Source organism: Camelus ferus, chromosome 9, assembly GCF_009834535.1.
Source record: "Camelus ferus isolate YT-003-E chromosome 9, BCGSAC_Cfer_1.0, whole genome shotgun sequence".
NCBI lineage: Eukaryota > Metazoa > Chordata > Mammalia > Artiodactyla > Camelidae > Camelus > Camelus ferus.
In genome coordinates, this window is record NC_045704.1 from 49,703,771 (window position 1) to 49,719,994 (window position 16,224).

General features: G+C 54.9%; 3 protein-coding genes across 6 annotated transcripts in view; 2 read left to right on the top strand and 1 right to left on the bottom strand.

Moving 5' to 3' along the window:
* Positions 1-7,035: 7,035 nt before the first annotated feature.
* LOC102521639 (chymotrypsinogen A) lies at positions 7,036-10,035 on the top strand. Its single transcript, XM_006179217.3, has 7 exons — positions 7,036-7,166; positions 7,934-8,037; positions 8,142-8,221; positions 8,307-8,385; positions 8,777-8,957; positions 9,036-9,169; positions 9,813-10,035. Exons 1-7 carry the CDS (start codon positions 7,115-7,117, stop codon positions 9,972-9,974), a joined length of 792 nt encoding a protein of 263 aa, XP_006179279.1. The 5' UTR covers positions 7,036-7,114; the 3' UTR covers positions 9,975-10,035.
* A 406-nt stretch (positions 10,036-10,441) lies between these two features.
* Positions 10,442-14,210, top strand: LOC102521880 (chymotrypsinogen B). The gene is made up of 7 exons (XM_006179218.2): positions 10,442-10,570; positions 11,396-11,499; positions 11,613-11,692; positions 12,073-12,151; positions 12,514-12,694; positions 13,521-13,654; positions 13,974-14,210. The coding sequence occupies exons 1-7, from the start codon at positions 10,519-10,521 to the stop codon at positions 14,133-14,135; spliced, it is 792 nt and encodes a 263-aa protein (XP_006179280.1). The 5' UTR covers positions 10,442-10,518; the 3' UTR covers positions 14,136-14,210.
* An 873-nt stretch (positions 14,211-15,083) lies between these two features.
* Positions 15,084-16,224, bottom strand: part of BCAR1 (BCAR1 scaffold protein, Cas family member) — a 45,114-nt gene continuing 43,973 nt past the window's right edge. For all 4 annotated transcript variants that reach the window (XM_032486750.1, XM_032486749.1, XM_032486748.1 and 1 more), the window contains exon 7: positions 15,084-16,091. In XM_032486750.1, the coding sequence (XP_032342641.1) occupies positions 15,579-16,091 (513 nt within the window). In that variant the 3' untranslated portion in view covers positions 15,084-15,578. The remainder of the gene's footprint in view (positions 16,092-16,224) is intronic.

The window sequence follows — 16,224 nt, forward strand, 5'->3', positions numbered from 1 at the left end:
CTCATTGCCTCCAGGCTCAGAACAAAAGTGGGCCCCATAGTAGATGGGAAAAATGGCCCCAATCCTTTGCATCTCCCTGTACCCATATTTTTTGCCCTGAAAATTTATATAGAAGGTGAGAGACTGACTATACAAATGGATGCTGTCCAGACAGTATAGAAAAGTAAAACTCTGACCTACAATCTGTGGCAACCAGTCCAGGAAGGCAAACAATAACAATCTGCCCCGAATGGCCAAGATTAATAACTGACAGCCTCCCTAATCTTTGCTCCTGCTTCCAATTTAGGAGTAACCACAGAAAGCCAAGTATGTACACCTAACCCATCCCATACAACACCCCACTTCTAGCTGGCCCACCTCCAACTTCCCTGTACTAACACCTCCGTGGGGGTACACCTGAAGCCCTGCCTTTCCCACTATAAAGCTTTCCCTCTCCTCTGCCAAACACAAGTGATGCTGCTGGACTCCCCGCTACAGCAAGCTCTGAATGAACAGCCTCTACTGGTCCTCACTGGGGTGGTCTTCACCCATTTCCACGAAGGCCAAGATTCCCGGGGCCACGTACCCGCTCTTGCATGGCCAGCCCTGCTGTTAGCCCTGAACACCTGCATCTCCTTATGGTCTCCCTAAGCCTTGGCCCCACCTCTAGAAACTGTCTCTTTGTAAAACTCTCCAGTGTTGCCCTGTTTGAATGGGCGATTTATTTCCTCCTGGGCCCCTGATACAGATACAGAGTCAGCAAAAGACTCCATCTATTATAACTGTACATTCTTTTTTTATGTACCACTAAAAAGGAGAAAATGCTGCCAATGAAACTGTGAAAGAATGGTTTCTCATCACTTAGATTTTTTTTAAGTTTTGATTGAAGGAAGCCTTTTTATGTATTAGACATCGCTTTTTATCTCTATTCACTCCTGTGCATGTGGGGAAAAATGTAAGAAAGATAAATGAAGGTGTTTTTAAAACTTAGTCACAGAGTCTGATTCCTTGAAGCCCCCTTTGTCTCAAAGTCACCTCTGCTCATGTTTTTCCAGCCACACTGTCCTCTGTGCTACCAAGGGCACTGGTGAAGCAGCACCTCTTAAAAGAGAGTTGAGAGATCTCTTAAAAGGGATCTGGGATGCTCTTCGAAATTGTCACGGCCCATTCTATATGGCTGGTCCCTTGACCTTACTTACAAGAAGGGGTCACCAGATGCTCAGACATTGATCAGACTCCTCTTCCTTCCTCAAAAGGTCCTCAAGTGGTCTGTCATTTGAAGCACAGAAGAGGCTGGAATTATGCCATTAGGAATAACGTCCAGGCTTTTATACCCGGGAAGAGTTTAGGTTAAGGAAGCTGAACTAATTGTTCCAATGGGTGGTGGAAAGCATAACAAAGCTATCAAGAAATCCAAAGCAGTACAGGTGAAGCCTTATTTAGCATCCTGCGGTGCACTGCCAAACGATTTAAAATCTCAACAGCTTGGGGACTCAGTGTGGTGAATTCTGCTCTGGAAACTACCAGGGCAGAATTTTCAACATAGGCCTGAATATTACTATTTTTAAGAATGGTATTTAAAGTGGAGAATAAATGAGTGCTTCCTTGTTATAACTAAATAAAAATGCTTGATTTTTACAGGTTAAAAAAAAAAAGAAATAACAACCAGGTGTGTATGGGTACCACTGTCACGTGGCCAGTGACTGTGATTATCACTCGTAAGACAATTCTGACTCTGATTTTCAGAGACACTAAAATGTGAAAATAATTTGTCTTAGAAATGATCAAATATGTTTGATTAGGCACATATTGGGTGACCAAAGGAGTGAGGGAGCAGGTACCATTCTCTCCAGTGCCCTGGCATCAGACCCCCTGGCTATGTCTAAGGGGTTGCCCACCTTATAGGTTCTGAGCGCAGTGTGGAGGCACCTGGCCGCTGTGCCCCAGCCTGGTTTCCCAGTTCACCATCCTGATAACATCCTTTAACTCTCCTAAGAAATTCATTCTCCCCTTCAGTCTGACAGAGTTTTTGGCTTTGCTGGCAACTGAGAATCCTGACTTCTACAAGAAGCCAGAGCTTTAGAATTGTGGGACACTGAGCTGTTCCATTTCAAATGCCTAAATCCTGAAGGAATCGAGGCATAAGATTAGTGCCATTAAAAAAAAAAAAGTAGGGGGAGGGTATAGCTCAGTGGTAGAGTGTGTGCTTAGCATGCACAAGGTCCTGGGCTCTAATCCCCAGTACCTACACATAATAATAATAATAATAATAATAATAATAATAATAATAATAATAATAATAATAATAATAATAATAATAATAATAATAATAATAATAAAAAGAAGAAGAAGAAGAAGAAGGAGAAGGAGAAGAAGAAGAAGAAAAGAAGAAGAGGAAGAAGAAGGAGGAGAAGAAGAAGGAGGAGAAGAAGAAGGAGAAGAAGAAGAAGAAGAAGGCCTAATTACTTTCCCCTCAAAAGAAAACAACAATAAAAAAGTAAGAATCAGTTTCAGTTTTTCCAATCCCAGGAGAGAGAAAATTTCTTTAGTGTGGCAGTCAGTGCTGGTGGCCTATGAAAACCCATTCCTCTACTCTTCCAGATTTTGTTTGGGGTGAAGGCCTCAGTTAAAATGTTTCCTTTTCTGACTCCCTTGCAGCTAGGGGTGGCCTTGAGACACAGCTGTGCCTGATGAGGTGTAAGCAGAAGTCAATAGCTGGGGCTACCAGGAAGACTTTTATAAATGAGACAGATTCCATTGGTATTGCTTTTTGCCCTTTTGTCTCCCTTTTCTTTTCCTGCCTGAATGCAGATGTGATGCTTGGAAGTTCAGTAGCCATCTTGGAACCACAAGGAAGATATCACACAGGCTTTGAATTGCCATATCAGCCTTAGACTGTCTTTTTAGAAGTCTTGTTAAATGAGAAAAATAAATATCTAATTTGCTTAAGCTATAGTTTTCCAGGTCTCTGTTTTTCATAGCTGGACCCCTTAGCCCCCTAGCTGAGGACAAACCCCAGTAAATACCTGGGCAGTCTGAAATATTTGATAATTTCCCTCCCAAAAATATTAACTTAAGATTCCCTGAGCAAGAGAAAAAAGCCAAGTTTTTGGGGTATGTCCCTAACATTAGGCTTGAGATCCTTCTCATTGCCATCTCCTGGTCCCTATTTGGCCAGGGCTGGGGGAAAAAATAATAGGAAAACAAGTGAGTTTGAGGGAGGACCTCTGTCTTACTGCCTCTGACGAACCTTGAAGATGGGCCTCCATTGCTGGCTTGCTAGGGAGTCTGGGAGCAGAAAGGGCCACCTGTGAAGACAGGGAACTGAACATTCCAAAGTCCCCTGAACCTAGCAGGGCAGAGGGAGCAGCCAGATGTTTCCCAGGTGCCCAGAAGGATGTGTAAGTGGCTAAGAAAGAGGCCAAACCCTGGGGAGGCCTTGGGATGGGGGACAGAAACAGCCAGCTGCAATGATAGGATGGGGGCATCTCAGCAAGCAGCAGTGTGGACACCTGAGGAGGGAAAAGGGCCAGCTCCCCCTACCCCATGTCTGGGTTCACTGTCTCTGGGCATTTGCCCGCGCAAATGTTACTGTCTATGGGCTGAGATTTGGTTTCAGGCTCTTGGTAGAATAAAGGATCAAAATAGAAATTTCATTCTCTAATAGAAAAATAAAGAAAATTGTATGTCTTGTCTGCCTGTGTATAGGCTTGAGAATCACCTCATTACAAGGAGAAAAAGGAGGGCAAGGTGGGGGAGGGGTAACAGCGCAAATGTCCCAGAAGGAGAATGAGTATACAAAGTGTGGTGTGTATATGATGTGAAACACCACTCCTCAGTAAAAAGGAACACGCTTCTGAACACAAATGAACTGCAAAATCATTTGGCAGAGTGAAAGAATCTGGACCCAAAGACAGCATCCTATATGGTACCATTTATATACATTTCTAGAACAGGTAAAACTAATCTATGGTGAAAAAAAATAGAAACAGTGGTTGCCAGTTGCCTCAGAGGAGGTGAGGTTGGAAAGAAGAGTGAAGAGACTCTCTGGGGTGATGGTATTACTTTATATCTTGATCCTGGTGTTTGTTAAAATATTTGATATTTGATATACCATATATATCAAAATTCATCCCTCTGTTCACTTAAGATCTGTGCATTTCACCATGTGTAAATTTTACAACAATGTATCTTATTTTTAATAATTTTTTTGAAAGAGGGTGGAGATTTGACCCCCCTCAGCCACAGGACTTTAAGAACAGTGGCTCCTTCACTTACAGAGATTAACCTCTGAGCTCTGGCCTGGAGGGAAGGGCAGAAGTCTTAGGGAGCTGGTCCTGGATGCACAATGCCCTGCAGCCCTCTGCAACCTGGGCAGGACCTCCTGCCCCCAAGCAAAGCTCTTACCCCAAACCCAGGCCGACTGGGAGAGATCGGGTCCCATGTGATTCCCCGTGCGCCCGTGGAGCGTGTCATCTCCTGAGTGACTTTCATTGAGTTACAACTTTTCCTAGGCTTGCGTCAGCTCAGCCCATTAAACATACTAGATAACACATACCTGCAACGAGGTAACAGGTGCCGAGTTAGGGGTTTCCGACATGGCAGACAACCCGCGTACTTTCTCCCTGGGAGCTTGCATGAGCAGGGAGGGCTGAGTTCCTGGAGTCTAGAAATGAGGCAGGGCTCCAAACCCGAGGGTGATAGATAGAAATATTAGAGAAAAGGGAACCCAGGAAAATACTCTTTACTGTAAACTTGAATGGCTAAACAACTGCTGGGTCCAGAGACACAGGCTCGTTCAAGGCCTCTGATTGATGCCTGCTTTGCCGCTGGCCAGCCACAGCCCAGGCTGAACTGCTGCCCGCGAGGAGGCGCTCACGGTCAGGGCCGGAGAGGCGGTGGGTGTTCTTAAAGGAAGGGAGCGGCGCGGGCAAATGCCCAGAGGCAGGAAGTTCAGGCCCGGCGTTATGGAGAAGGCCCTGCACCTAACACTACGCCTGTGGGGGTCCTTCCTCTGGGTGGGAGATCGGCGGAGCGCGCAGTCTCGGGTCAGCCTGCTGGGCGGGAGGGCGGGGCGGTGGAGGACCGCGGGCTCCGCCCCAGCCAGCTCTGGCCCCGCCCCCAGCAGAAGCCGGACACCTGCAGGGCCGCCCTTTCCGCCCCCACCTGCAGCTGAGTCTGTTCCCAAGGGCCTCCGCTTCCGGTGCCTGAGGGGTGCTGGGCTGGCAGGGTCCCGGCCAGCTGTCGGCTCTCAAGGCCACGGCCACTGCCACGGGTAGGCTCCGGCCACCGCTTTCCCCCACCACTACCAGCGTCCACTCCCCTACCAACCCCGGCCAGGGGTGGCTGCCACCTCGCAGCCAGGGGCCGCCAGGACAGCTCGTCTGGCAGACTGGCAGAAAGGCACCATGGCCAGCCGCTCCTGGCAGCCTGCGTCTTCACCAGGGGCCTCCTCCGTCAGCCCTTTGGCCTCTCTGCCCACTCCTGCCCTCTCGGTTCTTGGTGCCACCCAGACTCGCTCTGCCAGGCCTTTGCTCTCCCTGTTCCCTCCCTGGGCTCTGCCCAGATGCGCTTGGCGTGCTCCTGCAAACTCCCAGATTGCAACTTAAATGTCCCCTTATGAGTGAGGCTCCACTGCCTCGGTATCAATAATAATAATAAAAATAATAATGATCATGATAACTTCTTAGCTGGAAGTAATGTATATTTTACTTTTTTTTTTCTTAAACTCTTTTCCGTAAACTCCCATGTAAGGCATGCTCATAAGGCATGCTTGTACGGCAGGAATTTGTTTCTTTCTTTCACTTGTTCTGTTACGGCAGGGGCCTGGTAAGCGCTGGTTGACGGGATGAATGGACTTGCACAGGTGTTAGGTTTCCTACAGAGGGGGCCACACTCAGCATCCTGTTTTATGCCCTGCTTTCCCACCTAATGCACTGTGGCCATCCCTCCCTGTCACTGGACAGTCCTCTAGAATGCACAAAGGGCCTCACAGGCACATCAAGGAGAAGTACCTGGACCACCAGTGTGGATTGTGTTAGGCCAGGTCCCAGGACGCTCAAGATGGGCTGTGCCCTTTCATAATGTGGGACTTGTGCCCTACTTATCCCCATTTTACAACTTAGAAGCAGGATCAAAGAAGGTAAGTAACTTGTTGAAGGCCCCACAGCTGTTTAGTGCTATAACCTGTACCATGAACCACCACGCTATAATCATCACTACAATGGAAATTTAAAACAGCCGAGATGTTTTACCCGTGCGTTTTGGGGTGCGTGCCCTGTGCCTGGCAGCCTCACCTTCAAATTTCTCCCTCCCTCCACCCCAGTTTCCCAAATGCTGGGAAAGGGCCCTACTGCTCACCAGAAACAGGCCTCCCTGGTGCTTTCCCGCCTGGTACAGCCTCTACCAGCTCTTGCTGGGACATAGCAGGGGCCCCTGGCTCGCCCTGGGCCCAGTCATGCCCTGTGATGTTGTATGCTCAATTCCAAGGGCAGGATGCCTGAGTGAAGAGGCCTGGTTCCACACGAACAGGAAGTGGATAGCTTGCCCTCTGAGCTGTGCTGACACAGCCGGCGAGACTGCCACTGATGTTGAACTGAGCCTCCACTGAGCCTTCTTGGCCATCCCCGAGACCAGAGGAGCATCCTCAGCCCACTAGCCACCTGTACCCTCACCATGCTTCAGTCCCCACCCCTTCCCCTACCTGACCACACTGCCCAAGGGGTTTTTTAACAACTATAGACCAATTAAATTACTTGTTCAAGGTCCTTCAGACCATGAGAAACTAGGCCGGGGCTCAAATCCTGCCAATGCCTGGCTGCCGTCCACAGGGCCCCCTCCAGAGTCAGGGCCTGGAGGAGGAAGCCCAAATGCCCCCTTCCCCTTAGCTGTGGGTAGAGGGCCACCTTGTTCAGCTCCACCTTTGCCCTTGACCCTGCCCCCAAGATCAGCCATCGCCGCACCTGCTGCCATCCTGGGCCCTGATGCCAGGCCTGCTCTGGCACATCCTGCCCACTCGGACTCATGCCCAGGAAAGGGCTTATCATCTCAAGGTCTCCAGATACCAGCCTGGTGCACAGGGATATTAAGGGGAGCCCTCCAGGGAGGCATCTTACACCTCTCTGGCAGCAGCACCATGGCCTTCCTCTGGCTCCTCTCCTGCTTCGCCCTCCTGAACACAGCCTTCGGTGAGTGCCAGGGCAGACAGAGGCCGGGAAGACTGTCTTCCCCTTCCACCAGCTCCACCAACCCTGAGACCAGCATGGAGTAGTAGGGGCCCTGCTCCCAGCTCAGCCACATGCAGTGCTGGGTAGCGTGAGCCTGAGCAAGTCTCTTTCCCCTTTGAGTCTCACCAGCCCCATCTGTACAATGGGGACACTGGGAGGATTGGACCAGAGCAGCCAGTGTGAGGCCCCCCACGGTGGAAGTGGACCTTCTGGGGCTGCCCCAAAGCCTCACACCCTGTGCAGGGGTTGGGGGTAGGGGGAGGACAATTCTTGAAGAACAGAAAGTTCTGTGAACAGCTGGTGGCTCCCAAACAGGCTCAGATGATGAGAAGGTGGGTAGGTATGACTTGGCCTCCACTGGGCCTTTGGGGCCCTCGAACCAGCCCTTTTAAATTTGTGTTCACTGAGCGCTTACTATGTGCCAGGGACAGAGTAAGTTCCTGCCTTGTCTGTTAACTCACCTTTCATCCTTATTATACCAACTCTGTGAGGCTAGCAACTGTAAGATCCTCATTTTGCTGATGGGAAAACTGAGTCTCAGAGTGTTAAGCCAGACAGTGATGGGGACAGGTTCAAACCTGCAAAGCCCCATGCTTTGGCTCAGCCTCTTGGCTGGAGCACCCATCAGACTGAGTTGTCCCTGGGGGATTCCTGAGATGGAAGGTCCTGGGTAGGGGGCCCAGAGTTGACCTTGGCCCCCACCTCTCACCCTATACTCCCACCCTCAGGCTGTGGGGTCCCTGCCATCCAACCTGTGCTGACTGGCCTTTCCAGGATCGTCAACGGGGAGACCGCTGTCCCCGGCTCCTGGCCCTGGCAGGTGTCCCTGCAGGTGAGGGGGCATTCTGTGCATGAGTCAGGTATAAACTGGGGTATTGCCCTGGGTGGGGGCTGCTGCCCAGGCCGGCACTGACCACCTGCCCCATCTTTCTCCAGGACAGCACCGGCTTCCACTTCTGTGGAGGCTCCCTTATCAGCGAGGACTGGGTGGTCACTGCTGCCCACTGCGGGGTCACGTGAGGACCTGGGTTCCGGTCTGAGGGTTGGGGTGGGGGGAACCGACGACATTTTCCGTCCTTAACCCCCACGTGATTCCCCCAGAACCTCTGACCGCGTTGTGGCTGGGGAGTTTAACCAGGGCTCGAGCTCCGAGGACGTTCAGGTCCTGAAGATTGCCAAGGTATACTGGCACCCAGGGCCCAGGTGTGACCCCAGGCAGGATGGGCCCTTGGGAATGTGCAGCCCAGGCTAACCCCCTGGGGGGCTGGGAGGAGTGGGAAGGGGTGCTCCAGCTCCTCCTGGTCACCCCAATATCCCATCACATTGGGGCAAAGCAGAAAGGAGGGTGTGCAAGGTTCCACGAGGGGAAGGTCTGCACCTGGGATCTGGGTGCCTGGGCCTCAGGGTCCTGGGGCCACAGAAGGAGCTGCCGAGTTGAACAGGCCCTTGTCCAGGGAGGAGAGCTGAGGCCATCAGGGGCAGCCCAGCACCCTGCTTCCCCCCTGCTGGCTCTTCCCCACCACTGGCTCTTCCCCAGACCCCGACAGCAGCTCTCCGGCCCCACTCTACAGGTTTTCAAGAACCCCAGCTACAGCTCGCTCACCATCAACAATGACATCACTCTTCTGAAGCTGTCCACGCCCGCCAGCTTCTCCCAGACCGTGTCGGCCGTGTGCCTGCCCAGCGCTGACGACAACTTTGCCGCTGGGACTATTTGCGCCACCACCGGCTGGGGCCTGACTAAGTACACCAGTGAGTGATGACTGACCACTGGTTGGCCAGGTGAGAGGTGAGGGCAGCAGTCGCTGACCACCCACCCTACCCTTCCAGATGCCAACACCCCTGACAAGCTGCAGCAGGCGGCCCTGCCCCTCCTGTCCAACACCAAATGCAAGAATTACTGGGGCAGCAAGATCACCAGTAAGATGATCTGCGCAGGTGCCAGCGGCGTCTCCTCCTGCATGGTATGGCTTCCCAGGCACCCCTGGCACCCTTCCCTCCCAGCTTGGAGTGGCTTCAGGCCAAAGCCCAGGCCAAGGGCTTGGGCAGAGAGAGAGAGGAGATAGAAGTAGCAGGCAGATACCTTTCTAGGGCCTGCTCCCCAGCATTCCTGCCTGAGTGGTTGGGAAGACAAGGCTCCTGGTGGGTCACTGATAACCTCAGCAGAGAGGTGCCAGAGCAAGGGCCTTGGTCTCAGAGCCACCATATCGCAAGATTCCATTGATATCAGCATCTGAGCAAGGGCACCTCCTGTAGTTGTGCAGTATACAGCCTGGGCAGCAGAGCGTGGTGGCCCAGGAGGGCTCCAGAAGGGGTCAGGCAACCCTTTCTCCCTCACAGTGATCATATGGCCAGCTTTCATCCTGTCAATCCGCCCAGCTCTATGGAACTTTTGTTATAGGACCCCACCTCAAGGTGTAGCCTAGACTTCTAGGGGCATAAACCATAAAAGCTGCTGAAGTTTCTTTCATAATCCCTCAAATATGCTTGTGCAGAGCTTCTGCTGGCTGTCAGGCCTAGGATTGGGCTCTGGGAAAAACGTCCAGGGGCCTCTGGGCCAGGCCACCTGGGCTGCCATATCTGAGCCCCCTCCATCCTGTCCTGCAGGGTGATTCTGGTGGACCCCTGGTCTGCCAGAAGGATGGAGCCTGGACCCTGGTGGGCATCGTGTCCTGGGGCAGCAGCACCTGCTCCACCTCCACCCCTGGCGTGTACGCCCGTGTCACCGCGCTCGTCTCCTGGGTACAGAAGATATTGGCGGCCAACTGAGCCCCCAGTCTCACCTTGGCCTCCCTGCTTCCACAAAGCCTCAATAAACCGGTAGAACACATGTCGATGGTGTCTGTGTCCTATGTTGGTGATTCTGAGAACTCACTCTGCTTGAGAACTTGGGCCTTCATTGAGCCAGGCAGGAGGGCCTCTCCTTAGAGCCCCACTAAAGAATGTCCAGGAAGGGCGTAGGCAGGTGAAGGGTGACCTTGGTCTCTACCCCTCACCCGACACTCCCCTCCACCCTCTGGCTGCTGGGTCCTTGCATCCACCCCTGCTCAGTGTGCTCAGGGCCAGCCCTGGGGAGTGGGTGGCTGGGAGGTTGAGCCCAACGCTGGCCCCACGCACCTGGGATTCCAGGAAACCTTCCCAGGTGCAGCCCTCAAGGGCTGCCTCTTTCCCAGGCCTGTGCTGGAGCCAGGTGCTTCTCAGCCCAAGGACTCAAGATAAGGAGCGATGGCGAGGCAGGCTGCGATTGGTGGGCTGGGGAAATATATTGGGGGTCCCTCAGGCAGACCCCATCTCACCTCCTGAGCCACACATCATGGCCTTTCTCTGGGTTGTCCTTGGCTTCTCTCTCTTTGGCAGCAGCTTCGGTAAGTGCAAGGCTCAGGCAGGCCTGGCAGCCCCAGGTCAAGCCTCGCCCATCCTCTGGCCCCCACACCCAGAAGCAGAGACCAGGAGGGTCCAAGTCCTCATGCCTCTAACCAGCCCTGCCGCCCGCCCTCCCAGCTTCCCCTCTCAGCCTCCCTGGGCACCTCTGCCTGTCTCCCCACTCCACTGCCTGGAGGTCCCTTGGGCACCTCGGACTTAACTGGACATACCTTGGACCCTGACTCATCTTGGTCTCCTCCATACCCTCCGAAGCTGGGGGGTGGTCTGGGTGCCTCTACTCTCCAAACTTGCCACTGAGCTGTCTGAATTCTACCTTGAGAATGATTCCTTGTCCATCCCTCTTGCCCTGCCCTCCACCCTCCAGACCTGGACAGACTCCTGGGTTTGTGCCACCCCAGCCAGGTTATATCCTCGCTTGAATCTGCTCCTGTTGGAGACTCAGAGCTCCAGCACCCCACTCAGTCCAGCTGTGAGAGCATCCAGGACTCAAGCAGGACATCTCAGCCCCCAGAACAGGACACTGGGCTCAGAGGGGGACAGACACTCCCCTCAGGGCACACAGCAGGGTGGGGGTCCCCAGACCTGGCCTCCCAGCACTGCCCCAACTCCAGATACCCTCAGCCTTGGGGCTATCCACAAGGGCACCTGAGGGCGGCTATCAGCTGAACAGGAAGGAGGCTGAATTCCCTGCAGTAGCCAAAGTTCTGGGTGCCAGGGTGCCACAGAGGCCTGGGAGTGCCAGGTCTTCATCCCTGACCCCCTTGGGGCACCATCCATTGACCAGATGCCCTGACCCTTCCCCCTAGGCTGTGGGGTCCCTGCCATTGACCCTGTGCTGAGTGGTCTGTCCAGGATCGTCAATGGAGAGGATGCTGTCCCCGGCTCCTGGCCCTGGCAGGTGTCCCTGCAGGTGAGGGGGCATTCTGTCCATGAGTGGAGGATAAACTAGGGTATTGGCCTGGCTAGGGATCTGCTGCCCAGTCTGGCGCTGATCCCCGCCCCCTCGCCCCCATCTTTCTTCAGGATAGCACCGGCTTCCACTTCTGTGGGGGCTCTCTCATCAGCGGGGACTGGGTGGTCACTGCTGCCCACTGTGGGGTCAGGTGAGGCCTGGGCTGGGCAGTAGGGGCCCCTATTTCACCTTCATCCCCTCCCAACCCCAACCAGGCGCTGCCACCAGGTGGGAAAGGGGCTGGGACAACCTGCAGGCTAGGGAGGAGCTGTTCCTGTCCGCCAGCCGCCGGTAGAGCCTCAATCTGCCGAAAGCCTCTACCCTAGCACCCCACCTCCCCAGACCCCAGCTTGGTCCAGGACAGCTGGTCTGGGCTCTGCCTTCACCATGCTGATGGGGAAACTGAGCCCTGAGGTCACCACATGAGTCTGTGGCCCAGCTGGGGCTCACCCAGCCTGGCACACTCCCCAATGCTCCGAGGAGGTGGTGGTGGTGATCCTGAGTTCCGTCTGCCCCCTCCTTTCTCTCCAGGAAGAACCACCTCGTGGTAGCTGGGGTGTCTGATCATGGCTCTGAGGAGGAGGCTGTGCAGGTGCTAAGGATCGCTGAGGTACAGACAGCCAGGCAGCCCCGAGGAGGCTGGGCTCGGGCAGGGGATCCCCACCAGTGGCTCAGGCCCTACCCCACCTGCAACTCTGTGGTCAGAGATTTCTTTTCATCTCTTTCCCAAATAATAAAGCTCTTTTACAGGTTGTTTCTGATTACGTTTTGCTCATTGTAGGACAAGGCAAAATATCATATGCCATTTTCCCACCACTCCAGAGATTTTGTCAGTTCAGCCCCATCATCGTTCCTTTCTTACCACCCTGCCCCACTGGCACCAAGCCCCCTGAGTCTCCAGGCCCTTGTCTCCCCTTAAGTCCCCTAAATCCTCCCTCCGCGGTCTGCCCAGCCCCCACCCTTTCCGCACAGGTTTTTGAACACCCTTTGTGGGACCTGCACACGGTGCGCAATGACATCTCCCTGCTGAAGCTGGCCACACCCGCCCGCCTCTCCGGGACGGTGTCTCCGGTCTGCCTGCCCAGCGCCAACGCCAGCTTCCCTGTGGGCTCCCTGTGCGCCACCACCGGCTGGGGCAAGACCTGGTACAACGGTGAGTGTCCTTGCAGAGACTTACTCTAGTTTTTGGTCCAAATTCCAAGCACATTTGTAAATTGCAACAGTCACTACATCTTCCACTTAAACCCCTCTTAGTTAAAACCTTCCAAACACGAATAAAAATGAGATTTGATAATATGTACATGAATAGTTTCGGAAGAAACACCGAAGTACCGGCAAGTATCGCCCTCACTAACCTGCAAGGAGATGGACAGCCCGGACTCCCCTCCAGACCGAGGAGGGTGAAGGCTCCGGTGAAGTCTGGGCGCGGAGGCCAGTGTCCAAGCCGGGTTCGCGGCCTGAACGTCCGGCCCCGGGCGCCGCGCTGCTCCCCCGCCTGATGTTCTTCCGCCCCATGCTCTCCCTCCTCGCCCTGAGTTCTTCCGCGCAGGTCACCGCCCACCTGCCGGTCCTTTAACAGGACAGAAGCAGCCAGGAAAGGGCAGCAGGAGGGAGGTGGGTCCCCTCCAGTGTCCCCAGTCGGAAGGCCGTCCCTCCCCTTCCCCGGGGAGGAAGGCCCAGCCCCTCGGCCCACACACAGTGTCCAGCAAGGATGGGAGAACTCCAGCCTCGGAGGGCAGGGCTTGTTTGAACTGGGCTGGAAGCCCAGTCACTGCTGCCAGGTGTGGAATCGGAGAGGCACCGTGTCCCACAGACGCTTTGAAGGTGTCAGGGAAGGTGCGGAGCTCGGTGTCCATGATCACTGGAGGAGGATGAGGACCACTCAGGGGGAGGGCAGAGCTCAGGCGGCTCTGGTCTCTTCCCCCCTGGGCGAGCTGGTGAGGTGAGGGGCCCTGACCCCAAGCCCTCTATCCCTCCAGCCATCAAGACCCCCGACAAGCTGCAGCAGGCGACCCTGCCCCTTTTGTCTAACGGGGACTGCAAGAAGTACTGGGGCAGCAAGATCACCGACGTGATGATCTGCGCGGGCGCCAGCGGCGTCTCCTCCTGCATGGTATGGCCCTGCATGGACAGATGCCCAGGGTGAGGGCTGGCTCTGGCCAAGGGTGGGAAGCCCCAAGGGTATTTAATCTCACGCCAGCCCCCTGAGCTGGTTATTTTCAGCCCATTTTACAGACGACATCCAGGCTGAGAGGGTAAGCCACCTGCCCCAGGCCCTCCAGGAGTAGGCCACAGAGCTGGGGCTGCCCTTTGAGCAGATCTAAGTATTTGGTGCCCGGTCACTGGGCCCGACTTGTCCTTTGCACACTCTGCACACTCAGGCCCTGACACCCCCTTTCAGGCTTGGACTCAAGTCTTTTCTTCTCCTGCAGGGCGACTCTGGTGGCCCCCTGGTCTGCCAGAAGGATGGAGGCTGGACCCTGGTGGGCATTGTGTCCTGGGGCAGCAGCCGGTGTCGCCCATTCTCACCAGGCGTGTACACCCGGGTCACCAAGTTTATTCCCTGGGTTCTGGAAGTTCTGGAGGCCAATTGAGCCTGTTCCACCCCACCTCCCAATTTGTGTAAAACCCTAATAAAATTACTGAGAGCAACTGCTTGCATCTTCACTTGTGTGTCTTCGCTAGAGTAGGGAGAGGGGAGGTAAGATGGCTGCCTTCACTGGGGTCCCCTCTGGAGTTCAGAGCTGAGGGGACTGACAGATCACCTAACCCTATTTCCTTCCTCACAGAGACAGGGAAAATGAGGCCCAAGTTCATATGCAGAATGGTGAGAGCTGAGAGAAGCACCTCCTTCCCAGGGCTCTTGTCTTACTTGGGGTGCCAAGACTTTTGGAAAGGAGACCAATGACCTAAAGTGAGGGCCTCTCTGGGCCCCCACCTCCCCACTTGGAGGCCAAGTCCATGTGTAATTCAAATAAGATGTCCCACAAGCTGAAATCAGGGGCTTCTTTCTAAGAGCTAAGTTCCGGATAAGGTCTGTGAAAGCGAGCTTCTCTATGTGGAATCATGTATCTCCTACCAGTGCCCTCAGCCGGGACACAGTTCTCTGCCTTGGGATGTAGGGACTCCTGGAGCTCCCCCGGCCCCCACACCTGCCTTCGCCTTGGCCGCCTGCCCTGGGACCATGCTGGATTTGCATCAGACCTCAGCGCTGGCTGCAGCCTTGGCTGCCGCACCAAAACCCAGCTTTTCTGGTCCCAGCGGACTGCTCTTCAACCTCCCTCCTGCATTCCAGGCTCAATGGCAGCCCTCCCCTACCTCGCAGGAGATGCCTCAGCCTCATCTCCCTGGCCCAGCCCTGCTTCCCGGGGCCTTGGTTTTCTTCTGAAGGGGCCCATTTTCTCTCTACCCTCTGGAGAGGCTGCCCACAGCCTCAGCACGAATCCCCTCAACCCACCACTCCCACCTGTGGCACCGAGAGCGAGGACACACCTGCCCTCCCACCTTCCGGCATGCTCGCCTCTCATGCCTCAGGAGGCCGCTTCTCGGTTTTGAAATTTTATTTAAATGTAGACTATTAGTCAAATGATTGGAAAATCAATAACGAAAAATAGTTTTTTAGGGTTTTCTCCTGGTGCAGAGGGAACATGCCACAGTTGCGCTTCCCCTGTGGAGGGGCCACTGGCACCCTTACCAGGCTGGGTCAGCCCACAGGGTCACCTGAGGCCACGTGGGCCAAGGGGCCTGCAAGCCCCTGGCCTGGCCTGAGTGTTGGGCCCGCAGGACAGCCGTGCACTCAGGAAAGATCACCAACCTGCTCCTGGCCTCGGCACCAGGGCCCAGCTCTGCTCAGGCTCCTCTGAGGAGGCACCATCCCACATCCTGCCCCGTCATAAATATATACAAATCCCTGACAGTCTGGGGCGCCAGGCCCGGGTGGAGCTGGGGTCACCTGTCCCCATGGCCGAGGCATGACGGCTCTCTGGGGGCCATCGCTGCCCACTTCCCCTGCCCTCTGTCCCTCTAGGTGACAGCTCTCAGGCGGCTGCTAGCTGGCCCAGGACCCGGCGGAACTGCTGGGTGCTGTGGCCCAGCTCCTTTACCCTGTCCACCATGTCCTGGGCGGCGGCAGGAGATGGGTACTGTAGGGCGGCGGCCTTGGTGGTGGCCACGATGCCACGCAGGAGGTCGCACAGCAGGTTGCTGTAATGGGTCACCTGGCTGCGCACGTCAGCCGCCTTGGCCTGCCGTGACAGTGTGTCCCCGATGAACACCAGCTTGTGGGCGCTGAGGATGACGAACTTGCTGTGTGCCACGAAGATCTTGGGTGGCTGGTTGGTGGCCACGGCGGTGAAGAAGGCGTCCACCGCGTTGGTCAGTGTGGTCAGGTTCGCCTCGCACTGCTCCAGGTAGAAGAGCAGCAGCTGCCGGTCCGAGGGCCCCAGGCCGCCTGTCCGCCCTGGGGCCAGGGGCTGGGCTGGCGTCCAGTTGGCCAGGTCGTGGTCTATGGGCCGTGATACCTCCTGCTCCAGCCGTTCAAACTGCTTCATCTGGGGCAGAGGGAAAGCAGAGTGAAAACCATGGCCAGGGAGCAAAAGGGACAGAAAGGGGTGCCTGCTGGACATTCTCCAAACAGCTCTACTGCCAATCTCAAAAGGTTTAATTCCATTTATGCCACATTTT

Bases quoted from the DNA above. Each gene is read 5' to 3' on its own strand.
- LOC102521639 (XM_006179217.3), top strand. From the start codon at position 7,115: ATGGCCTTCCTCTGGCTCCTCTCCTGCTTCGCCCTCCTGAACACAGCC. The intron at 8,038-8,141 runs GTGAGGGGGCAT...ATCTTTCTCCAG, and splicing joins CCTGGCAGGTGTCCCTGCAG to GACAGCACCGGCTTCCACTT. The intron at 8,386-8,776 runs GTATACTGGCAC...CCCACTCTACAG, and splicing joins AGGTCCTGAAGATTGCCAAG to GTTTTCAAGAACCCCAGCTA.
- LOC102521880 (XM_006179218.2), top strand. From the start codon at position 10,519: ATGGCCTTTCTCTGGGTTGTCCTTGGCTTCTCTCTCTTTGGCAGCAGC. The intron at 10,571-11,395 runs GTAAGTGCAAGG...CCTTCCCCCTAG, and splicing joins TCTCTTTGGCAGCAGCTTCG to GCTGTGGGGTCCCTGCCATT. The intron at 12,695-13,520 runs GTGAGTGTCCTT...CTATCCCTCCAG, and splicing joins GGGCAAGACCTGGTACAACG to CCATCAAGACCCCCGACAAG.